The sequence below is a fragment of the Canis lupus genome, chromosome 9, assembly GCF_003254725.2.
Source record: "Canis lupus dingo isolate Sandy chromosome 9, ASM325472v2, whole genome shotgun sequence".
NCBI lineage: Eukaryota > Metazoa > Chordata > Mammalia > Carnivora > Canidae > Canis > Canis lupus.
In genome coordinates this window covers 12,972,579-12,997,569 of record NC_064251.1, presented here as the reverse complement: position 1 = coordinate 12,997,569, position 24,991 = coordinate 12,972,579, and the positions used below count along the sequence as shown (strand labels likewise).

The following is a 24,991-nucleotide window of genomic DNA, read 5'->3' as shown; positions in this document are numbered from 1 at the left end:
TCCTTCTGAGGTTTCTCACAATGTCCAAAATCCATCAGGCGACCTCAGATGCCTTCCTGTCTCCCCTCCTACTGTATTCCACATTATGCTCCTCCCATAATGAGCTATGAACTCCCCAGTGCTCCATCCTCTCTCTTTCCTCCAGGCTCCTTTTCCATCCCCACCCCCAACCTCACTTCTTTACCTAATTCCTACTCATCCTTTAGCTCCTCTTCTCCTGGTAGTCTTCCCTTGGTCTGAGTTTCAGCCACTGCTCTCAGCCCCATAGTCCTTGCTTCTCCTGCTATGTTCTTATTTACTCTCTACTTGTTTGTATCTCCCACTGCACTGACCTTTTCATGGGCAGTGATGCCAGCACCCAGAACAAGGCCTGATACATATGAATGAATGAGTGAATGAATGAATGAATGAAATACAACTTGGTCTCTCTTCAGGAAGACAGATCCATGTTTAAGGACCCAGGGATGGGTGAGACTGGAAAGTGAAGGGGATGGTAGGAGTCTCCTGAGGATAGCTGAGGGCTGGGAGTAGAGAGACCACTGTTTCAAAGGCAGATTGTACTTACCTTTCATGCAAAATCAGAAAGAAATCACCCTTTCAAAAATAAGAATGTTCATTACTGATGGGACTAAGAATAAGAGGTGGTGACAGTGGGGAGTGAGGAGAGAGCCTTGGGTTGTAATCCCAGCTTTGCCCCCAAGGAAGGCCGTCAGCTCTGTCCTCCTCTGGGGGTCATGGATAGGCTCTAGGTCCTCAGAGTTCTCCCTCGCTCTGACTCGGTTCTGCCTGGGGCCCACAGCTGTGATCAGCACTTCCCAGAGCAGAGCCGTGGAGGAGTCAAATACCAAGAGTTCAGAATGCCCGAAAGAAAACAGAACAACTTACCTGAGAGAATAAAAAAGATGCCTGAGACAAAGGCAAGTATTGTCCTATGGGGACGGATGTGTCCGATGTTGCTCAGGATAAACCCAATGAACATGAAGAAGAGGCTGACCAGAGGGAACGGTGTGGCTGAGCGGATCATTTCTAGTTGAGGGGACAAGAGGACACTGTCAGCCTCCCATGGCCTTACCTACTGTTCCCCTCCCAGGTCGAGTGTTTCTGGCAGTGTCTGCCAACTGATCCCCGAAGTCCCCTGGCCCATGAGTTCTCTGGGCTCCATGCCCTCCTTGGGTGGCCCAGGGATCTCCCAGTGCTGGAAGGGCTTTTTGTCCCTGAGATGGGGCTGGGAGGTCTGACTTCAAGTGCCAACATGCTTCCGTCTTCTCTTGCAGTGCAAATGGCTCCCTCCTGGGCATCCAATATGGCAGCTGTGGAAGGGCCTAGTCACTCATCTCATGTCCTCTCCCGGGGACATGTACCTCTCCATGGGGAAAAGCATCTGTCTCTGAGTGGTTCAGGGGACAGTTCCTGGCCTCTGTTTTCTTCAACTTGGAATTACTTGGGGGAATGGTCTGCATAATAAACGTATCTTGTCTTAGTCCTTGGTTCATGAGAGATAACCTCTAAATCTCTGGAATTTCTCAAGTGATAAGAGTGTCTTTGATATTCATGCTGGGCCCCTGGACTATACCAGAGAGTCTTCCAATCAGCTGACCCAGGACTAGAATGGGGTGGGGGTGGGGGGTGCTGGAAAGACCAACCATGTGATTAAAAGATTGGAGTTTTGAACCATGAGATACAGGCCTGACCCTGGGAAGGGGAGGGGGTCTGGAGATTATGTCCAGTCTCATGATGGATGGCTCACTGGATCACACCTCCATAATGAAACCCAATAAAAACTTGGCGCCAAAGCCTGATTGAGTTTCCTGGTTAGTAAACATATCCAGGTGTCGGGATGGTGACATGTCCTGATTCCATGGGGAGAAGACACAGAAGCTTGGCATTTGGTGCCCTCCTAGATCTGGCCCTATGTGCCTCTTCATCTGGCTGGTCTTCACCTGAACCCTTTATAATAAAACTGTGATAATAAGTATAGTGCTTTCCTGAGTTCTATGAATTGTTCTAGCAATTTTTTGAACCTGAGGGAGTCATAGGAACCCCTGACTGGTAGCCAGCTGGTCAGAAATGCTGGTTTGCCTTGGGGCCTCCTGAACTTCCAGCTGGTGTGTGAAGGGAGGGTAGTCTGGTTGGGGACTGAGTCCTTAGCCAGTGACTTTGTGCTAACTTGGGGTGATTCGTATCAGAACTGTACTGCAAGTCCACACCTGGGGTCAGAATCACCCCTGGTGAGGCAAAGGCCATGAAGTCAATCTTCTTGGGGGCCAGAGAGTTTGTATCAGTTCCCTGAGTGCTATGGTTTGAAAGCTTAGGGTAGAGCCCTCGCGACTGGGATCAATGCCTTTATAAGAGAGACCCCACAGAGCTCCCTCGCCACTTCCTCTGTGTGAGTGAGAACATAGCAAGAAGGCACCAGCTCTGAGCAGGGAGAGGCCCTTCACCTCCATGATTGGGAGAAATAAATTTCTGTTGTTCATAAACAACCTGGCCTGTGGTATTTTGCTGAAGCATGCCCTCTCTCTTGGAGACTCCAGCAAGCTGTTGTCACCACTGGAAGAATAATCGGCAGAGAAGCTCTGGGGAGCTGAGGTCAGCACCTTCAGCTGAGTCTAAGGCCATTAGCTCTTGAGAAGCAAGTTGGTCACCCTGACTCTTCCCTTCACCCCACTTGCTCTCTATCCAGCCATTGACCCAGGTCAGAAAGTCTGAGGTACCTACTTAGAACGTTGACGGTAGACTCAGATGTCAGCTGGGTGTTCATGGGCATCACATATTCTATGGTGAAGCAGCGTCCCCGCTCCTCACCTGTGAAGACAACAATTCTTTATGTTTCCAGGTGATTCTTGAACATGGATTTGAAGTTAATACATTCAAATATCCCCCAAATGCCTCTGGGGTCTGTGACCCACTGTATATTTGCACCTGGGCTGAATCTAAACCTAGGGGGTTTCCATCCCTGGCTAGGGATCCACAGTAGGGGTGGGGGTGCCTCCTGACATCACATCTTCCCTGGAGAAGCACGATTGGGAAAATGGACCCAAGCACCACGAGTCACAAGAAGAGCAATCCGCACTGTAAACCTGAGCTTGAGTAACACATCTGGTGGTTGTCTTGTTGCTTTGGGGCAGACCCTGCTGATGATGGTGCATGGCTGGCTCAGATTCCCCAGCGTGGATGTCATGGAACAGAACCCCAAAAGCCTTGTCAATCATTTTGGAAGCCAGACCCTAGTGACTTCAAACTCTGCTTCAGATTTAAGTAGAGACTGATGTCACATAGTCTAGGGCAGTGGGAGGTGAGGTCAGTGTCAGATGCCATTCCCGAAGTAGACCAACAAGTCTCCCAGGAGGCCAGGCCTTGAGATGTCCTCCCTACTGATTACCACTGGGCGCTGATCACTATCCTCATTCTCCAAAGCCCTACTATATAAAGCTGGGAGGACTGCATGCTCCTTCTGCCCAGTGTACATGTAGGTGGCAGGGCCCTTCAAGAAAGGCTCAATGGTCACATCATGGGGGATTCCAGCCAGCTTGCAACCAGTCTCAGGGCATGGAGATGCTTTTCTTGTGCAGGCTCATTCTGGGCCATGATAAAGAGACAAAATGTTTGGAAAAGCAACTCAAGGATTCCAGAGAAGTCTTCTCCAACTGGAGGGAGGTCCAGATAGGGGGGATCAAAGCCTGTACCATCTTGCAGATTTGAAAGTACCTGCATCTGTGTTTTCTCTTTCCCTTTTCATGGCATTGGGACAAGGACACTGCTAAGCATTTTCCATTCTGTAAACTAGTGGACATGGGACAATGAGTCAAGGACACTTACTTTGCCTCCTTGGATCTTCACTTATTTGTAAAGTGGAAATAAGAACTCCTGCCTTGGAGTGTTGTGGGGAGGCCCTGGGGCCAATAACTCCATGAGCTAAGACATCCAAGGGCAGTTCCAGACCCATGTGAGGCCAGTCTCATTCTGCCTGGGAGGCAGAGTATGGGGAAGGATGGGGAAGGCGTGGCTACCTTCAGCTCTCAGGTGAGGGGTACTCAGGTGCCAGGAGATGACAGGCTCTGTTCCAGTGGACACTGTGACTCAGGGCTTGGGTTTGGAATCAGCCATGGTTGCTGCAGGAAGCATTGCCTAGAATTCCCAAGGACCATATCCCTGGTGAACTGCCCCCTTCGAGTGGGAGCATCTCTTCCCAACAAGGAGATTCTTAAGTGGGTTTTCCAGGGGGCAAGGGCTGCTCCTCTCTCTCTCTGGGGCAGGGCTGGCCCACCCTGGGGTGCCCTTACCTGCGAGGAAGCAGACACGCCACAGGCCCGAGTGTAGGGACATCTTGAGCTCCATGCTCTGGTTCTGGGGCAGGACCACGCCTTCCTCCAGGTAGAGCCAGTAGTCGGTGCTGACCGCAATGCCCAGGAGACCCAGGCCACAGACAGCAAAGACACTGCTCAGCAGGGTCAGGGCCTTCCTCCCGCAGCCACTCATCTTCCCAGAGGTCACTGGGCGGCCTGTGGCCAAGGAAGTGGGCTCTGGAGGCAGGAGAGAGGGTGAACTGGTGGTAGCATCCACAGCTCTGAGGAAGCCAAAATGGGGGGCCTTGAGGAGGTAACTAAAGTCAACCCCACCCAGGGGGTTCATTCACTGGATGAATGAAGACTGACAGGCCAGGCCATGATGATAGGGGTGCTTCTTCTCCCCATCAGGAACCCACAGCTCTCTTGACAGGCCACTGCAAGGGTCCCCCCCCTTCTTCTCTGAGAAACCCTCTATGCCCACATGGAAGGCAAGATGAACACAACACTCTCCTTGCCCTTGAAGGGTTCCTATTGGGAGAACCAAGGCAGCCCTGACACAATTAAGGTATAGCATGAGATCTCCCCAAGAGCTTGGGGAGAGATGGAGGCATGAACTCGGCTGTGGTGGACTTCTCTGTGTTAAGAAGGACTCTGAGGTTCAAGCGCACCCTGAGAGAGCAGCAGGGCCCACAATGGGAAGCAGCAGTGGCCTTAAGAAAACACAGAGAGCCAGAGAGGGCATCTTGGGAAGGTACCTTCCTCATGGCCTCTCATCACTTGTCATTCTGGGTCAGTACAAGTCTATGCTCTGGCTACATCATCTCCCTACTGAGGAAATAAACGGGTTCAAGAAATTTGGGGTGAAGGGGCACCTCCAGAGCAGGTCACTGGGGAATCTAGAAATGCGTGCGACGTGGTATTTTGGAACATTGTCTTCGGAACTAGCAAAGTGGCACATAAAGGCTGTCTCCTGACCCTACAGAGTTTACTTTGGGGGAGTCAGCTGGCGTATCTTCTCACACTGAGAGGTGAGCTCTAACCCGGTATTTCTGATCCCGAACACCATCTTCCAGGGCGGGAAGACTAATGCTCTCCTCAAAGCACATTTAAGAAAATCAAGGTCCAGAGGAGAGCTTTTACCTGAGATCGCACAGCCAGCTCCGTGGAGGGACAAGAGTGTGAACTGGAAATCTTCTGAATGCTGATCCAATGTTTTTTTCCTCTGTGCCACATGGGAAATGACATGAGGAAGGAAGTTAGTGCACCTGCCCACTCTGAAAGCAACACCATTGTTAGCATCTTAGTTCCCAGCCTTTCTCCCCCCGTGACTGTGCACAAATTCTTCCAACCAATGTCTTCAGTGGGTAGGGCAGGGACAGCCGTCCCTTGAAGACCTTCTGGTCTAGAATGAAGTCCTAGTTCCCATATAATCAGGCCTTTGCTTTTCCACGGTAGCTTCTCCTTCTCATGAATCCTCTCCCTTGGCTGCAACATCCATTTGATTTTTCTCGTGGGGGAGGCAGACCTTTTTTTCTAAGTTGCCACCAGCAGACAAGATGTTTACACTATAACATTAAATGAATAAAGCTGGAGGTAACACCACATGTTTGCCAGAAGCTCCACTATGAAAAAAAATTCATGGACTGGGAAGAAATAAACCAAAATGTTGATGGTGGATACTTTCAGGTCATAAGGTTATGGACATTTGATTTTCTTTATATTGTTCTGTGCTCGGCAAAGCTTATTAAAAAAACTCCCCATATATCCAGGAAGAAAACTAAAGATTAGAGTCATCAATCATCCAATCACTGCCCTTGTAAACAAAAAGGTAGGGCCCCAGTTAATTTCTGGGCTGGAGATGCCAGTGTCATCCTTTGGAGCTTGGGGCCCAGAACCACGGCAGCTTTGAGCCTTTAAAGATGACTGCCCTGATGCCATTACCTCTAAGAATTAGCTTGTTAATTGTCGGGAATTAACAGTCGCTAATTATCATCCATGACTAGCAATTAGGGAGAAATGTCTTGTGGAGATTAAATCACTAATGGCACGCTTCCCTGCCCAAGCCAATAATGAAGTGCTTAGGTGCTCAGAGACAGGTGAGCTTACAGATGTGAGTGAGGGTCCAGTTGGAGAACTGGGAGTGTGTGTGGCAGGGTGGACAGGGTTTAACTGGAGAGGAGGAAAGAAGTGGAAGGATAGTCTAATGAAGACATCCTGATCTCAGCTTCCCACTAATCCAGAGGAAGCCCAGTAGCACTTGATGAAGGGTTTGGAGTATGGGGGTTCTTGACAGGGCTTCTGAGCCAGTGACAGCAGCTGTTCCTGTGAGCTGGTCTAAGTGACTCAGTGTCAGCTTGGCCAACACCCAGCAGGATGAGCTGGTGACCAGATGACAGCCCCCAGTGGCCCTGTGGCTCTGTCTGCTTCCCTCGTGCTACTCCCCATCACATTCTATGGTGGTTAAACAGTGACCACAGATTCTTTGACACCCCTCCCACTGAGATGTGGGATCCACACACCTCTCCTCCCCTTGAGTCTAGGCAAGGTTGTGATTACTTTGACCCACAGAGTCCATGGAAGTGGTGCCACATGACTTCTGAGGCTGGGTCATAGGAGGAGATGCAGTTTCTGCCTGGTTCTCTGGGGAGCTCCTGCAGGGGGAAGCCAGTCCCCAGGTGAAAAGTCTGAATCATCTGAGATGACCGGGCTTTGGAGCAGAGTTTCTCAGCCTTTGCCCTATTGCCATTTTGGGGGGAACAAATCCTTGTTGTGGGGAGCTGTGATGTATAATGCACGATGTTCAGCAGCATCTCTGGTCTCCATCCTCCAGATGCCAGTGTACCCCTATTGTACTAGACATAAACGCCCCTGGGAGGCAACATCACCCCTGGGTGAGAACCACTGCCTTGCAGACCATAAATAACTGAGCTCCCAGCCATGGGATTGGGTCACCCTGGACGTCCAGTCCAGCTGAGCTTTCAGATCACTGCAGCCCCACACAGGGTCTGATTGCATCTGCATGACAAACCCCAAAAAAAGAACAGCCCAGCTGAGCACTTCCTAAATTCCTGACCCACAAAATCATGAGAAAAATATGGTAGTTGTTTTTTTGTTTGTTTTGTTTTTAAAGATTTTATTTATTCATGAGAGACACATGCAGAGAGAGGCAGAGACATGGCAGAGGGAGAAGCAGGCTCCCTGGGGGGAGCCTAGTGCAGGACTCAATCCCCAGGACCCCAGGGATCATGACCTGAGCCAAAGGCAGATGCTCAACCACTGAGCCACCCAGGTGCCCTGTTTTGTTTTGCTTTTAAGGGGCCTGAACTCACAATCCTGAGACCAAGATCCCAGCTGAGATCAAGAGTCAGACACTTAACCAACTGAACCACCCAGGTGCCCCGATAGTTGTTTTATACCATTGGGTTTTGAAACAATCTGTTATACAGCAGAAATTGCCCAAATAACTATTACTCATTTAATTAGCATCTTCTTCTCACTGCCTAAGCGTAACATAAATTCCAGGTGGCCTGAGGGTCATAGTTTAATACTAGAATTTATTATAGCTATGCTGGGGAGTAAATGGCACAGGGGCTTTGGCATCAGACAAATCTGAGTTGGAATGCCAGTTCTCCCATGTCATATGACCACTCTGAACCTCAGTATCTTCATCTGTAAAACAGGGAAAGCTTCACAAGAATTGTTTTGAGGATTTATACCAGTGTAATCAAATAAGCTGAGCCACCTCAGGCCATCTCAGTACAATGCTGCAGTCAGAAAGTACCACTGCCAGACACCCAAAGAGCAGTGCACAACAAGGCAGATTTAATAGGGTACATTTGTTCCTGAAAGGGGCGAAATGTCCCAGACTTTCTCATTTCCATCCAGTTCTCCAATCACCCTCTTATCATGGCAATTGCTGCCTGCAGAATTGCCTTCATTTCTATCTCTGCCAAATCCCAACCCTCTCTAATCTCCCTGTCATCTAAGGTATTCGGATTGGAGAGATTTTAGCTTCTTCACATTCGAGAAGCTAAAATGCTCTGCATGGTCATGTAAAAACTCTTCATGGCAGGCACAATGGTGTTTTTGTAGACATAGATAATATATTATATATATATATATGTATATATATGTATATATGTGTATATATATATATATATATATATATATATATAGCATTAGCAAATGTGTATTGAATATTTAAGTGTCAAGCACATTAGGGGCTCAGTATCAGAAGGAAGTGTGTCAACTGAAGATTTGAGATCTTTAGGCTTCATTATTCTCTTGGTCTCCCAATTTAGGACCCATCTCCCCTTAGTTAGAGACACTGCCCTCCACCAAGTGATCATGAAGCTGCTGTCTGGGGCTGAAGAATGGTCTGTTTTCCAAGCTGGCCCCACCAAACTCACCCTGCTACAATGTTAGCGCCCTCTGGAGGAAGTGACATTGCAAGGCAAGGATTCACTGTCCTCTGGCAGAAGACCCAAGGAATATGCTCTCTGCATATCAAGCACTCCCTGACCTGAGATTAAGAGCAAAAGCCAGAGTCGGTCTGTCTGCTAGGAGTCCAAGCTATACAGCTAAGGATGCAGAGCTCTGACACAACTCTGTGACACCGTGTGCCCAAACTTCCTGCAATGGAGGTCAGTGTCATATAGCAGGAGGTTACTGATGGTCCAGATCCCATAGGAAACCGAGAAGCATCATGGGCATGCACCAAGGGCCATGCTTTTGCCAGAAAAAGAAGTCCAGCTGGGGATATTGCTGACCAAGAGTTTGTTGACGGTCCAGCAAGATGTCCTACAAAGTCTCCACAATGTTTCTCCTAAGGTATGGCCACAGACAACAAGTCAAGCAGGAGAGTGTTTAACCGGGTAGCATTAACCAATCTGTAATGACAGCAATTGTATTATCAATATTACTTTCTTTACAGAATTGTTCTATGCAAATTATATTGTTTCTATGCATTACAAATGTGAGCATACTGCACATGCCATAGCATAGCCTCATTTCATTTTACTTAATATCATCAATATTTTCTGCATTATTTTCAGTAGCTGCAGAATATATATCCTCTGATTTGGATATATCAAAACTGCTACAACCACTTCCCTACTGTGGAACAACTAAGTTGTTTCAAAAACTTCCTTACTGCAACAATGATAGGCAAACATCCTTATAGCTAAGTATCTGTGGACATTTGAAGGTATTTTCTCAGGATATATTCCTGCAAATGGAATTTCCGGGTTAAAGGATATGAAACATTTTACACTCTTAGAAGAAGTATTGTCAGGCTTTCTTTGAAAGGTTTCAATGATATTTTTATCCCTGTTGCCTGAATTATGACAAAGGTCCCCCTCATATGGACACAGAGAATTCCAATTTGCTCTAGGATAAGAGTTCTTCCCTTATCTCTTGCCAAGAGAAAAGGGAGACTTGAACCTGTCTCTAAGTCTTCTATACTATTGATGATGCTCCAGGGAATGTCAGAGTCTTCAATATAAAGCAAAATGTCTTACATCAGTGATTTGAGACTTTGTGAGGTGCATTGTCATCATCATCAGTGGAAGATGGTAGGCACATGGATGCCTCCATCAAGATCAGCTAAAAAGAAAACTTATTAGAAATAATAAAAGTGTTGAAATAAACAGGTGGACACATAAATAACGTATACAAATCAACAGCTATAATAGAGTTGGAAAATGTAATGTCTATGTAGCAACAAAAGGGTAAGCTATAGGGAAATAAACTGAACAAGTTACATGTTAGTGCTATATAAAGAAAACCTTCAAACTATCAAATATAAACTAAGACTCATAAATAAAATATCATGTTTCTAGGTAGAGAGACAATGTCATAAAAATGTCAGCTCTCTAAATTAATCTGTGAATTCAATGACTTTAGAAAAATGACATATGAAGTTAAGGTTAGAATAATAAAAAGCGACATTTGAGAAGAGCCTGAAAAATCCTTTTAAGTTTTGTTGTGTTTTTCTTCATTTTTGCTCTTTTGTTTTGTTTTGCCTAGAGAAGGACAGAAGAGGGAGGGAGTGGGAGTGGAGAGAGAGAGAGAGAGAGAGAGAGAGAATCTTATGAGGCTCCATGCCCAGTGCAGAGCCTGATGTAGGGATTGATCTCAAAACCCCAAAATCATGATCTGAGCCAAAATAAAGAGACATTCAACTGATTGAGCCACCCGGGCACACCTGAAAAATTCTTTAAAAAATAAATAGAGATGAGCGGGACCTACCAGATATTTATGCTTACTATGTAGCTACGGCAATTAAAATAGATTGATGTTGATGAAAAAATAAAATAAAACATCATTAAACGAAACTATAAAGAGATTTTAGACTTCCATTTCTGGCTCTGATGAACTAGTTTGTATTGGACCAAACTTCCTGTGAAAATAACTAGAACAGCTTAGTAAAATGAAAAATATCTCTTTGAACACATTGTAGAGGAATCAAAAAACCCAAAAATTTTAGAGGTCAAGACCTGAAGATAAAGGAAATGCAATGACTTAAGCCCACCATGCTGCACAACTTTTCCACTTGAAGCATGTGCCCATTTATACAGCGTGTGGGTCTGAGAGGCTGAGAAAAAGGCTGTGAGGATCTTACATCAGACTCATGACACTCCAGAGTCGATAATCAGTGTTCAGGGTTCACCAAGAAGGACAGGTCTAATAAATAGCCCAATCTTTCAAACAGAGGACCTGGGAAGGTTAACACTATAGATGAACAAGAGATCAGCTTCCACAATATTGAAGCCTATTTCAATCAGTTCAATTCATGATTGGATGTATGCAGTCTTCTCTGATCTAATAGACTGCCAAAAACAAAAGTAAATCTTACTTGGGGGAAGATAACACCATTAAGAACTTCTACAATTTTCCATTAAAATTTGTAGCATTCGGGATCCCTGGGTGGCGCAGCAGTTTAGCGCCTGTCTTTGGCCCAGGGCGCGATCCTGGAGACCCGGGATCGAATCCCACATTGGGCTCCCGGTGCATGGAGCCTGCTCCTCCCTCTGCCTGTGTCTCTGCCTCTCTCTCTCTCTCTGTGTGATGACTATCATAAATAAATAAAAATTAAAAAAATGTGTAGCATTCAATCAAAAATTAAAAGACACACTAAGAGGCAAGACTATGACAAAACAAAAGAGACATCAGAAACAGGAATGATGTAAATCATGACATAACATGATGGCATTTTAAAAAAAGATTTTATTTATTTATTTATTTATTTATTTGAGAGAGAGAGAGAGAGAGGCAGACACATAGGCAGAGGGAGAAGTAGGCTCCCTGCAGGGAGCCTGATGTGGGACTCGATCCCTGGACCTAGGATCATACCCTGAGCCAAAGGCAGGAACTCAACCACTGAGCCACCCAGGCATCCCACATGATAACATTTTTAAAGTGCTTTAAGAAAGCAATCATCAAAAATAATAATAATAATTTTTTAAAAAAGAAAGCAATCATCAACCTAGAATTTCATACCCAGCAAAAATATCCTTCAACATTGAAGGGGAAATAAAAATATTTTCAGGGATGCCTGTTGGCTCAGCTGAGCCTCTCTTTTTTGTGTCTCTCGTGAATAAATAAATAAAATCTATAAAAAAATACATTTTCAGAAAAATAAAAACCAAGTGAAATCTGTCATCAATAAAGTCACAACAAAATAAATCCTTGGAGCATCTGGATGGCTCAGTTGGTTAAGTGTCTGACTCTTAGTTTTGGCTCAGGTTGTGATCTCAGGGTTCTGGGATTGAGCCCATGTTGAGCTACTCAGTGGGGAGTTTGTTTCCCCTCTCCCTCTGCTTCTCCCCTTACTTGTACATTCCTTCCCCCATTCTCTCCCCCTCTCAAATAAATAAATAAATCTTTAAAACATACTCAAGAGATTCTTCAGGTAGAATGATCTGGTACTGGAGCACAGAAATACAGGAAAGAAGAAGAAAGAATGAAAAGGTCAGTTATGTGGGTAAATCTAAATAAAACAGTGAATGTAAAAAGGAAAAATAATAGTATCTTGTGGGTTTAAAATATATGCAGAATTATTCTGAAGCTAATGTGCTTCTTTTCCTCTAATTTTAAGATTTTCTCTTTGTTGAACTGAATGATGATGAAAACATGATATTGAAACTTGTGGTGTAAAGCAAAGTTAGCCTAGAAGGAAAATTGTAGCCTTAAGAGCATGTATTAGAAAAAAAGAAAAACTGAAAGTAACTGATTTAAATATCTATCTCAAGGAAATAGAAAAAATACAGATAAATCCCCTCTCTAAGTAGGAGGAAGAAAACAGCAAGATAGCAGAAATTAATGAAAACAAGCCTCTAATTAAAAAAAAAAATCCAGTAGTGTAATTGGCAAACTTCCAGCAAGATAGAGTCAAAGAGAAAGGAAGAATGAATGAATGATGAATGAATGAATGAATGAATGAATGAATATCCAGGTTGTGAGACATAGGCACTCTCATATATATTTGGTGAAAGTGAATATGCAGATCTATTCGAGGACCCTCATGAAAATTAAAAATGCGATTATTGCATGACTTACTAATACTGCCAGGAATGTACTCTACAGATATATGCACAACACTATACAAAGATGTATGTGGAAGGATATCTCTGCAGCACTCCATGTACTGAAAACAACTTAAATGACCAATGGGGGAGCTGGTTAAATAAACTAGGATCCAGCCATATAATACAATGAATACTCTGTAGCTATTAAGTATGAGAAAGCTCTGTATGTTCAATCTGGAGAGCTCTCCAAAATAAATTATTAAGTGCAAAAAAACCCAGGAAATTGTGTATAGTATGATACCCTTGGGTATATCCTATATATATATATAAATGTTTTTATATTTTATAATATTTATATATACATTTATATACTTGTATATACTATATATTTACTACAGTATATATTTCTGTATATCTACCTATAAATTATATGTGTATATATAGAGAGTAAAAAAAAAAGTCAGAGAGTGAGAGAAATCCCTAAGATAGTAGGTACTATATTCCAAAATTGTGAGCAGAGCACCCTAGAAGACTTAGAGTGATGGGGAACTAGATTCATGAAGCTTAAAGCGCTCACTCATACTGATGGCAAAACTGTTAACTGAATTGAAGATAATGAAAGATTTGTGAAGAAGAATGTGCAAAAAGGGCCACAGAAAAGCCCCTCATTGCTTATCCCATAGAGGGCAGGAGGATGGGAAATTCCTGCCCCAAACCTCAAGGTTAGTGAGAGGATTCAATGTATGCTGGGAGTCCAGTGGCCTGGTGTGTGACTCTGACCAAGAAAATCTCCAGGGAGAGAGATGTTGACTATTTACTGTGGTTGTAAGAGGGAAGGAGAGTTCACTGCTGCTCTGTTGTTGGTTTGCACTGCCAGTTTATGAGGACAAGGGATGTAGGAGCATTTCCATGGACCAGTGGGTCAAGCTTGAGAGCATAGCACTAGCATGGAAGTGACTAGGGTCCTGTCCAAGATGGCTGTGATCCAGGATGGCTGCCAGGAAGGGGAAGGAGCTTTGGCAGACAGAAGCTGGTGGGGGAAACCACTGGATTCCTAAGAGTTTGAAGAAGGAACCACGAGAGCGTGCAAAATCCACATGAATGGAACTACAAATCTGAAGGCACTGGGGATGGGAAGAGGGTGGGGGTGTCTCTGAAGAACCCAAGGAAAGAACAGTGGTTCAACAGCCTTGAATGTTCCCAAGCCCAGAGAGTATGCCATGTCCTGACTATATATCAGTCAGGTAAGAATTCTACTTCTCTTGCCTCTTCTTCCTGTCTCCCCTCCAAGCCTACAGCATGAGGGAGGAGCCCAGCAAAGAGGAAGAGGCCAGCTGTCCCCCTCTGCAAGGCTTTGAAAGGCTTCCCATCATGACACAGATGAGCTGAGGGTGGCCAATTGCTGTCATTTTGCCTAAAGTTGGAAGGTGTGGCTGTCATTTGGGACTGGACAGTCGAGGTTCTGGCTGGGGAACTTTGTATTCTTGAGAGACCGGAAGAGCCATACAGGTTGCCCGAGTGTTCATCTGGAGCCAAGAGTAGAACCAGTCCCCCTGGATCAATGTAAAAAAAGGCGAGGGGAGGGTGGCCTTGTGGTTACATCCCACAGGTATGTGTTCAGGGGCTTCAGGTTAAAAACCAGCCACTCTCATTTAAGGCAATGTCTTGAGGAGGAAGAGAATGAGATCGATGCCCCTTCCCCTCTCTCTTTGTGGGCAGGGTCCCCGATGTTGATCCACCACCTGATGTGGCAGAAATGAGAACATGACCAGGGCCTCCCTGAATAGTTTGAAGGCTGAGGTCCCATCTTCAGTGCAGTGTGAAGAGAAGAGGAGCCGGACTGAGCAGTGGGGAGGAGATGTCATGCCTGCAAAAGCAAGGGGTCCAGCAGAGGTACAGGGGGCACATGGGCTGTCTTCCCTCTAAGTCATGGTGCCACCACTCCCTCTTGGTGTCTCCCCACCTCCGTCCATTTGCTGAGTCCTCCCCCTCCCCAGGGGCTCTGGGTGGGACAAGAGCTCCTTTTCCTCGATCTCATTTTTCTAGCCATCCATCCCTTCTAGGGCTCAGTGAATCAAAGTTTCAGATTCAGTTTCTGGCTGGAGAGATACCCACTTCGATGGACTGTCTGAGGATTTCATTAAATGATTCACATAAAGACTTTGCCAAATGGCTTCCTTGTCTGTAGAATAGGATTACAGTAATCCTTCCTCATAGGGTGGTTGGGGGCACTAATGAATTGATACGTGTTAAGGCACTTAGAATGGAAGCTCTCAATAAAGGAATGGGTGCGTAGGACACTCACCACTATGGCTGGTTTAAGAGCTTTACAGGTCGGGATGCCTGGGTGGCTCAGTGGTTGAGCGTCTGCCTTCAGCTCAGGTCGTGATCCTGAGGTCCCGGGATCGAGTCCCACATCGGGCTCCCTGCATGGAGCCTGCTTCTCCCTCTGCCTGTGTCTCTGCCTCTCTCTGTGTCTCTCATAATAAATAAAATATTTTTTTTTTAAAAAAAGAGCTTTGCAGGTAATGGAGATGATTGTTTTTATTTCATGTGCCCACACTGTGAATGCATGCCAGGCACAAATATGCATCGAAGACCATGGAATGTGAGTGTTAGGGCAGGACAATGACCACGATGATGAAGAGGGTGATGGCAGTTGCCACTTATTGGGCCCATTTATCTACTGAGCATCCGTAATATCCTGAGATCTATCTACCTTGCCAAGTCACATTCTTCTTTTTTTTTTTTTTTAAGATTTTATTTATTTATTCATGAGAAACACAGAGAGAGGCAGAGACACAGGCAGAGGGAGAAGCAGGCTCCATGCAGGGAGCCCGATGTGGGACTCGATCCCTGGACCTCAGGATCACGACCTGAGCTGAAGGCAGACGCTCAACCGCTAAGCCACCCAGGTGCCCTATTATTCTTTCTTTCCATAGAGGGACCTGAGGTCGAAGACATAGTGGTCACTCAGCTCATTAAGTGACAGAGATTAGATTCAAACTTAGGTGTGTCTGGCCCCCTAGCCCAGACTCTGCATTTCTCCCCCATGCAGTGATGGAGATCACCATTTGAACCCACAAATTTAAAGAATTCTACTCTCTACACCAACACAGAGGTGGGTTCTTGGGTAAATGTGTGGGTGCCTTGGAGCTTCTTTCCTTCCCGCCCTGCCACTAGCCATGAACCATAGGCACACCCTTCCCTCCGCACTGCCAAGTCACACCCTCACTGTGTGGCACATCAGGGTCCCCGGCAGCAAAGGGGACGCACCAGCCCACCTGCAGACGTCCTGGCCAGCCGTAACACCTGTCCCACATGAAAGGAGTCCCCCCCTTACTTGCACCCCAACAGAAATGGATTCTGATTTTGCAGGATTTGTGGAAACACAAATCCTCTTTAGAAAAGACAGGGTTGTGTATTTCCTTTTTCTTTCAGATTGCACACAAATAGAGCAGTGGTGAGGACTGCAAACCACATAATTCAGTGGCACGAAGTCTTAATTGTTGACAATTTGAAGCCCACCTGTGTGGCCACCTCCTCCCATTCACACCGCCTGCAGGGCCGGCCAAGCTATAGCATCACTGCCCCCACAGCTATGGGGTGCAATAAAAACCAGCCCGAAATGAAAAACAACTCCGTACCCCATGTCTTAATATGGTCTTAATACATGTAGACAGGAAAAATGTTCAGACTTGATCTAATTTTGGTGACACTGGCCATCTATCAGATCCAGTCTGCAAACGATTGCGGAGAGAGCTGGGTCCAGGGTTTCCTCCTGTCCTCAGCACCTTGATTTGGGGTCTGCTTGCTTCTCTCACCTGTGCATGCTCCTGCCTCCCCAATTCCTGCAGGCTGACCCGGACACTGTTCTAAGCAATTTACATGTATTAATGCATTTAATCCTTGCAACAACCCCTTGCAGTCGGCACAGTTATTAAAATAAGGATAATATTAGTAGGAACTTCTTCACAGGGTAATGAGGATTAAATGAGCTAGTTTAAGCGCATCCAGTTTAAAAGAAGAACAGCAGCCTGGTGCTTAGGAGGTGCACACAGCTAAGCTTAACCCTGGTCACCACCCCCACTTTAGAGTTGGGAGGCGGGTGGTTAAGCCATTTGCCCAAGGTCGCCCAGCCAGAAAGCGGGGGAAGCTGGGACTCGAACCTCTCTACTTGGCCTTATCTGCTATGCTGGACTGCCTCTGGCTCATCTCTCAGACGGGTTTGCATAGAGATGCACTGGTTAGGTTTCCACAGAGTGCTTTGCTCACCACCTTGGCAACTCCCTTCCAGACAGTGGAGACACTTGACTTGTCAAGTGAAAACTTCATTCTGATTTTTCTCAACATTATCAGCTTCTTGCTGAAGATAAAAGGGCTGAAGATTTCGAGTCCCTTTGTCCCTGGTCTTTGCATCACTCAGGTGGCTGGACGAGCCAGAGATTTTCCTTATAAAAAGTAGTGATGTAAATAGTGATTACAGAGGAGGAGGAAGAGAAGAAGAAGAGTAGAAAAATGTAATGGAGTGTTTTCTGCTGGACACTTGGAGTTATTCTTGGTCACGTCCAGGCCCCCTCCATGCTTAGAGTATTTATGTTTCAAGGGAGAGATTTCTTCTGCTGCTGATTCTTCCTCCTGGGAGGAGGGAGTAAGGAGAGGTGGGAGGCAGCCTGGGGAGGAAAACCAGTCTGGTTTGGAGGAGCTGCCTGGGTAGCACTGGGGTCCCGAGGCCAGCTCGGAGCCTGGCAAAGGGCATGCCTTCCCTGGGGGGTGACAGCAGGTTGCTGTCCCCAGGAACAGCACCCACGAGCCTGGATTCCCAGTGCTCCTGAACGTTAGTGCAGAAAGGAAGGGGCGGGGGGATGCACCAACCGTTTCAGGGTGATAGCCTGGGCAAGGACAGAGAAGCATAAATGGGGATGATGCGTTTCTCTGAGTTAGTTCTCAACGTGATGCTTCCTGTTCACCTCTCTGCCCAGATGACTTGAGATGAAGAAACGTGTAGGCCACTCTGAGTCCCTGATGGCCAGGTGGTGAGCGCAGCCCTGCCTGCACGCATCAGGAGGCCCATGGCCATGTGGGATGTGGAATGAAAATCCATTGGCTCTCTCGGTCTCAGGAGTTGGGCCAGTGGTCCCTGAGGGTCCCTAGAAGCCTGTACCCCAGCAGATGCCTCACAACCTTCAAGAGATGAAGTCAAAGTGCTTACGGAGTTTTTAAAGATTTTGATATTTCCTGACTGGATGACAAAAGTCAAGTCTGGGGGAGGGAACTCAGGGCCGACAAGAAGGGGTGGGGGTGTCTCATCTCTCATCGGGCCTGGGATGGTTGGTGACAAGGCAGGGGGGGCAAGGGCTCCAGCTCTCCATCCTTCTCAGCCAGTGACATACCTCACAGGCCCAAGAGCCATCAGGCATGGAGGAGCCCTGGGCTGGAAAAAGAAGTGCAAGGCAGGACGAGCATGAGCCTCAGTCTGACTCTGGCTGCTCAGTTCATAATGCCATTGGCCATTTGGTCAAGGCCAGCCCAGAAGCGCAGTGGGGGCCCTGGGGGCCTCAGGCAACTCACCGAGCCTGTCCGAGCTTCATCAATAATACAGGAATGATTGTTTCTTTACAGAGTAGCTGTGAGGATTCCATGGCATAAAGTAGGTCATGGGCTCTCAGCCAGTGATCCAGAAGGGAAACAAGATTGGCGACCAAGGAGGCTGATCCCAGTGGGGACAACACTCAGGGGAACAAGATGGCACTGGTAGGGTGGGAGCAATGGGTGAGGAAGCTTGTGTGCATCTCCCTTTAAAACCAGGCTTGATGAACTGTCGCCAACCGAATAAAGCAGAGACAGGAGTGGAACTCTGCAGGGCTGAGAGGCATAGAAACCTTCAGGAACTGCTTCAGAGGAAGTGCCTGCTCTCTAAGAAGTCAGGTCAGGAACTGAGATGAGATGAGATGAGATAAGATAAGAGAATGGCATCCCCAGGGCCTCTCTCAGAATCCCACGGCCAGACAGGATCGGACAGGACACGACCTCAAGCCCTCTACCAGTCGCTCTCAATCCCTGCTGCCTGTTAGTGTCACTTGGGGAGTTGAAAAGAAATCCCATGCAGGTTGTTTCCAAGACCAATTATGCCTGACTATTTGGTTGAGTGGGGATGGGGTGAGGCATCAACTACTAAAAAAATTCCAGATGATTCCAAGGTGTGGAATGTTGAGAGCCGTGAGCCAACATGGGGACCCTCTCAAGCCTGGAGATGTACAGACCCCCATACTCATGGTTTGTATTCGGTTCAATTTGGACTAAAGCAGAGCTATCCAGCATGGAAGCCACATGTGATTCTGGAACACTTCGAAATGTGGCCAGTCCAAATGAAGACACGTGCTGTCAGCACAAAATACGCACCAGATTTCTAAGACTACAGAGAAAGATTCTAAAATACCTCATCGGTTGTTTTTAAAACATCGATTACATGCTGAAAGGGTATAGTGAGCTACATAAAATATATTAATTTTACTATATCTTTATGCTTTTTTCACGCGGGCTGTAGGAAATTTTAAACAGCATCACATGGCTTGCATTCTATTTCTGTTGGACAGAGCTGGCCTGGACAGTAGCCAATCCAAAAAATGTGTTTTCTCTAGTTCTTCTATTTGCAATCTTGTTTCGTCTGTTTTTTGATGATAATTTTCTTTAAGACTTTGCCTCACACTTCCATTTCTGTAAGATTCTTGACATGACAAAAAAAAAAAGAAGAAATGGAGGACAGACAGATCAGTGGTTGCTGGGATCAGAGACCAGGGTGAGGTGGGGAGGCCAGCGTCAACAGGAGGGACCCTGGTGGTGTGGAAATGACTGCATTCACCCAATATGCTGGTTGTGGCTGCTTTTGTGCTGTCATGCTACACATGTTACCATTGGGGGAAACCGGATAAAGGGTACATGGGATCCGTGATTTCTTGCGATTGCATGTGAATCTACAATGGATCTCAAAATAAGCAGCTCAATTAGAAAAGACAACTTCAGCTCTGAAACAGTAACACTCACACTCTACTGGTGAGCAAGTCAAGTGGGGGAAAGCCACTTGGCAACAGGGATCCATCCTAAGTAGGTTCATTACTGTTGGTCCCAAAAATTCTACTTCTGGGAATTGCAGCTTAGGAAATAGATATAAATGTAAGTGCAAAAACACACAAAGGAAAAACAAAAAAAACAAAAACACACAAAGGTGTTTATTCACTGTTGTTTGTAGCAGCAAAATGCTCAGAATCACCAAAATGCCTTTCTGAGAGGGAAGGGTTACATGAACCAGGGCTTTATCCACTCAATGGACAGTTCATGTCCTCAATGACAATGTTGTCATTGAAGGAGATGCTGGTAAGACAATGTTAAATGAAAAAAAAAAAAGTGGGATAAAAAACATCAATAATTTGCTGATTTGTAAAATAAGAACAGAAAAATAGTAAGAGTGGTGTTTTGATGGGAAGTTTATGGATAAGTTTGTTTATTCTTCCTACTTTACTATTTATTTTCTTCAATTCTGTCTAATAAATACGCACCACATGTTCATTAAAGTGACATAATGATCTTTTCCCTTTTTTAAATTAGCTTTCTTCCAGAAGCTAAGCGACAATGCCAGCCTAGGTAAAAGGGTCCCCTGCTTGCTGATTGTGGTGGTGCAGCCTGGAGCCCAGGGGTATGGTTTTCAGTCCCCTTTCTTTCTTGGGGTGTATGGTACCAGAGATCTCTAAGGCCCCCATCCAGAAGTATGGAGTCAGGGAGAGGAGGGAAGACTGCCTCTTTCTACTTTTCTGAATTTCCCAATGTGCTATATAACAAGCACAGATTTTCTCCACTGGGGTTGCATGCGTGTATACATATCTACGAACTAATTTAAGTTAAAAATTAACAAAAGATGACCTATATAAAAAGAAAAAAAAATACGTATTTTAAACCAGAGCAGCTCCACAGCAGAGAGAGGCTGACAGTGAATTCCCTCCCCTCTCCCTGGAATGGCCTTCTCTGCTTCTTCCCGGGGCATAAGCCAGCCTGCCCCAGGCTCTTGCAATGTTCTATTTTTATTTTCATTATTTAACTGTGTCCCATATACACTGCTAAGTGGAGTGTTCAGTTCCATAGCTTAATGGACAACTGACCTCAGTCTGCAATGCCCAAGTCACATGGAACTCTGCAGGCCATTAATGGGGTCCTCAGGCCCCCTCCCCTTGTCAATCTCAGTCCTTGGCTGCGAGTGTAGGAATGGAGCTGCCATGGGGAAAGGGTGGGTACAAGCAGGGAGTGAAACAGGCAGCCCACACCAGCAAGGGAGGGCTGGGGAGTCGTGCAGACCTGTGGACAGCGTCCACTTGCAGCTCATCAGGCTGGAGGCAGGGTGACTACTGACTTGCTTTCTCACCTCCACAGGCTTGTTGATGATTGGCTGCAACCAGCTCCTGGCCAGACTGGCAGGGAGCTGTCCTGGGACCCACCTCCTGGAGGAAGAAGAGGTTTTAATCCTCTACTTCATCTTCTTTCTCAGTTATTGAATTCCACACCTTCACAGTGCTCTAAATCGTGTCTGACCATCTGATCCCACAAAGGTTATCTACCCAGAGACCTGGGGTCAGTCATCAGGCAAACAGGGAGAAACACATGGCACAGAAGTGTTTGTTGATCTAGCACATTGACCTGGATTCTGGGCGTTAATGATGTTTTACCAAATACTTTCATACAGGTTTGTGGCCTCCCTGGATCCTCCTATCAAGTCTAGGAAGATGGTGTTAGGGATGGCATGATTCATTCTGCAGGGAAGAAAACCAAGGTTGAGAGAGGTGTCCTGCCCAGGGAGGACGTGAAGTTGCATCCTCTGGGGGTACAGTCCTCTGCCTGTGTTGTTCACCCCATACTCCACATGAAGAGGCAGGGTAGACCCCAGGACAAAACCCTGGGAGGCCACTCAGCCAGAAGTGCAATCCCCAGGACACAGGTGTCAGGGGCCCCCTGAGCTGGATCTGCCTCTCCTGGGGGTAGGAACCAGGCACAGCGGGCCATTTCGCCTCCCTCCTCTGGCTGGCTTCACTCACCTCCACAGCCTCTCCTGCTCAGTGCAGCAACTCCCGGCCCCTCACATGATGAGTGTTTCTCATCTTCCCACAACAACACATTCATCAGGAGGGAGACAGTCCGATCCAGAGGGAAGGGGAGGGAGTGGAAGAAATCAATAGTGCAGAATGATGTCTCTATATTGTGCCTCCCATGCTTTATTTCCCTCCACAGAAGCAGGAAGGAAAACAAATGTTGGCTGTGGTTTTGATATGAATTGATCTTGAAGCTGAGTGAACCCAGTGGTGCTCCCTTAATGGCCAGCCATCGCCTGCTGGCACTTGGGTTGACAACGAGTTCTCAGTCAATGCTCAAGGGCCACCTAGTTATCTGATTTGGATGTCCTGGCTCCTCTCTCCTCGCAGTGCTGGGGAACTGTCAGCAGGGTCTGAACATAGGTCACCAGCTGGGTGGGGTGGTAAGGGAGAAGGTTAGAGGGAAGCAGGGCCTCTGCTGTAGCCCCACACCCATCTCTCTTGCAGAGAAAAAAAAACGCTACCTGCTTGGGCTCATCATATACCTTCAAAGCTAAGCTGAAATCCAACTGGTGCAAATAGCATTATCAGCCAGCAACACTTTAGTCTGAATTTGTAGAGCCTTGTTCTTAATGAAGGCAGTCACAGCACCCATTTCAGGGACATAGTGAGGAGTGCATGAAGTGACTCAGGGCCCAGCCCACACCTGGCATTGTCATCAGCCAAGCTCTGGCCGTGAGCCTCCAGCCTCCCAACTTGTGTGGCATACTGTGTGCTCTCATCTGGACATTTTGGTTAACCTCTTAGGCCCTCCATCTTCCCACCTAGGAACTTGAGATAATACTCCCTTGTATAAGTGCTAAGAGGATGAAATACAGTAGGGTATGTGGGGCTTGGCATAGCTCCTGGCACTCAGTGGCTGCTCCCCGCTTCCAAGCTTCTGGAAGTCTCCTGTGGTTGTAGGATGAAGGAAAGGCATGGCAGGGGGCTCCCTGGAATTCTAGAGCAATGTCCCACAGTAGGTTTCAGAGAGGGGTAGCCAAGGCTACAGAGGGCTGAGTAGGGGGTCCCCTTGGGGCCCTTTCTGCTGTGTCCTCAGAGTGGCAATCAATGCCCCCAGAGCAAAAGAAGCATGAGAGGTAGTAGGACCTACCCACTACAAGTTCATACCTGGGGCTATAGCCCAAGAAGTTACAAAAGTCAGGTGTCTTTCAAATTTGCTCTGGGTTCAAATCCCTGCTGAATCACGTAGCAGCTCTGTGACCTTGGGCAGGGGCAGGTGGCCTCACCTCTCTGTACCTCTGCTTCTGCATCTATATAAGCAGGATAAAAACAGAACCCCCTTCATGGAGCTGTGTGAGGATGGAGTAACATGTGGGTACTCACCCAGCATTGTGCCCAGCATGCAGGAGCCCCTCCATTTGGGTTTGCCTGGATTATAATTATGTGGTGGCTCTACCGACACACACCATTACCGTGGCTAGGGTTGGGCACAAGTACTCCCAGGGCAGACTTGTGCATCCAAAAGTGGGTAGGGATTCCTGCTACAAATGCTCTCTCTAGATTGTTGAAGTCCAAAAGGGCACTGGCCACTCCACCCATCACTTGTAGACCTGATGAGGGCTTTCCTTGGAACGAGGGTCTCAGATCTTGACCTGGGGCTGGGGCAGCGAGCGGGCCTGGAAGGAGAGGGAGCGCCACGTGCAGGACTGGGTGCCAGGATCGCTTCTGTTGGGCCCCAGGTCAGCAGTATCTTAGGTCAGGCAAAGCAGTTGACCGAGGCAAGGAGGGAAAGCAGGGCGGAAGCTAGTGTTTGTGGATTCCCACCTTGGCCAGGCAGCCTTCCAGCTGGTTCTCTACACAACAATCTCACTCAGTCGTCATGATGACTCTGTGAGTGCCATGTGGACGTTCCCCACTCATGTGGAAACTGAGGCTCAGAGAGCACATGTCACTGGCCTGAGGGCACGCACACTGAGGGGCAGGAGGTGGCTCTGGCTTTTGAGACCGCAAAGCCCCAGTGGCTCTGCAGTAACAAATGGGAGTCGCATCCAGGAGGGTCAGGCCATGGGGTCCAGGTTATCAGGGTTAAGATCTAGGGGGAAGGTCAAGATTTCCATTACAGGGCAGTAGCAAGGCCAGAGGTGGTCTCACCATAGAGCTGGAGTTGAAGGTAGGTGGGAGAATGATCGGGCTACCCTGATGCAGAAGGTTTTAAAAAAAAAAGGCATTTTCTCTGCACAGAGCGAACCCTGTCTACCTTCTCCAGGCGACAGCATCCCCTCCAGGAAACAGGGGGGCCCTCCTGACCATAGCACTCATGTCTCACCCCCTGAGCTCCATCAAAGAGGTGCCTCGTGCCCTGGAAGGATGGAGTTGGCCTTGGTGCGACGCATCTGCCAGCCCCAGAGCACCTGGCAGGCACGCTCCTTCTGAGGAGCAAGGAGAGACTGAGAGACCAAGGTATCTTGGGTCTTTGGGATGAAGAGGTGCAAGGCAAGGTCACCCGCCAGGGAACAGCCACCTATTTTGAGACCAAGTGCGATTTACGCAAGAAGTCGCCTGCCTCCTAAGGCGATGGCTGGGGGTGGGTGGTGTCTGAATGTATTATATCCCATGGGGGAAGGCACTGCTTCCTGGCATGCCAAGGCTTCCTGCTCATGGCTGCCAGGAGGATGCTCCCAGCACCAGCCTCAGTGGGACCTTTATTCAGAGGGCAAGCTGTGCCAGGCAGGGGAATGCCAGGTGCAGAGTCAGGAGCCAGGAACACAGCGAAATTCCTATGAACCTTAAGCCTGTGACCCTGGGCTCTATGAGCACTGGAAGAGAAGAGGTTGACAGTCAAGAGTGCAGAGCACCTGAGCTCCAGCTCTAGCTCTGCCGGCAAAGAGCTGTGCAGCCATGGACAACTTACTTAACTGTTCTGAGCTCCCATGTGCTCCTAAAATATGGGTAACCATTTCTCAGGGAAGTGAGGATGTGAGGGGACTGGAACTCTAATATGTTTGCTACTAAAAACATAAAATGGTGAGCGGCACCTCAGTGCTTCAGTCAGTTAAGCATCTGACTCTTGATTTTGGCTGAGGTCATGATCTCAGGG

The 24,991-nt window shown here is 47.1% G+C and overlaps 1 protein-coding gene across 1 annotated transcript in view; it reads right to left on the bottom strand.

The window, feature by feature from the left end:
* CACNG5 (calcium voltage-gated channel auxiliary subunit gamma 5) overlaps nucleotides 1-24,991 on the bottom strand; it is a 39,536-nt gene that overhangs the window by 5,716 nt on the left and 8,829 nt on the right. Inside the window, exons 2-5 of the mRNA XM_025436689.3 lie at nucleotides 5,430-5,511; nucleotides 4,284-4,523; nucleotides 2,719-2,805; nucleotides 886-1,026 (exon numbers count right to left, since the gene is read on the bottom strand). Coding sequence (XP_025292474.1) covers nucleotides 886-1,026; nucleotides 2,719-2,805; nucleotides 4,284-4,479 — 424 coding nt within the window. The 5' untranslated portion in view covers nucleotides 4,480-4,523; nucleotides 5,430-5,511. The remainder of the gene's footprint in view (nucleotides 1-885; nucleotides 1,027-2,718; nucleotides 2,806-4,283; nucleotides 4,524-5,429; nucleotides 5,512-24,991) is intronic.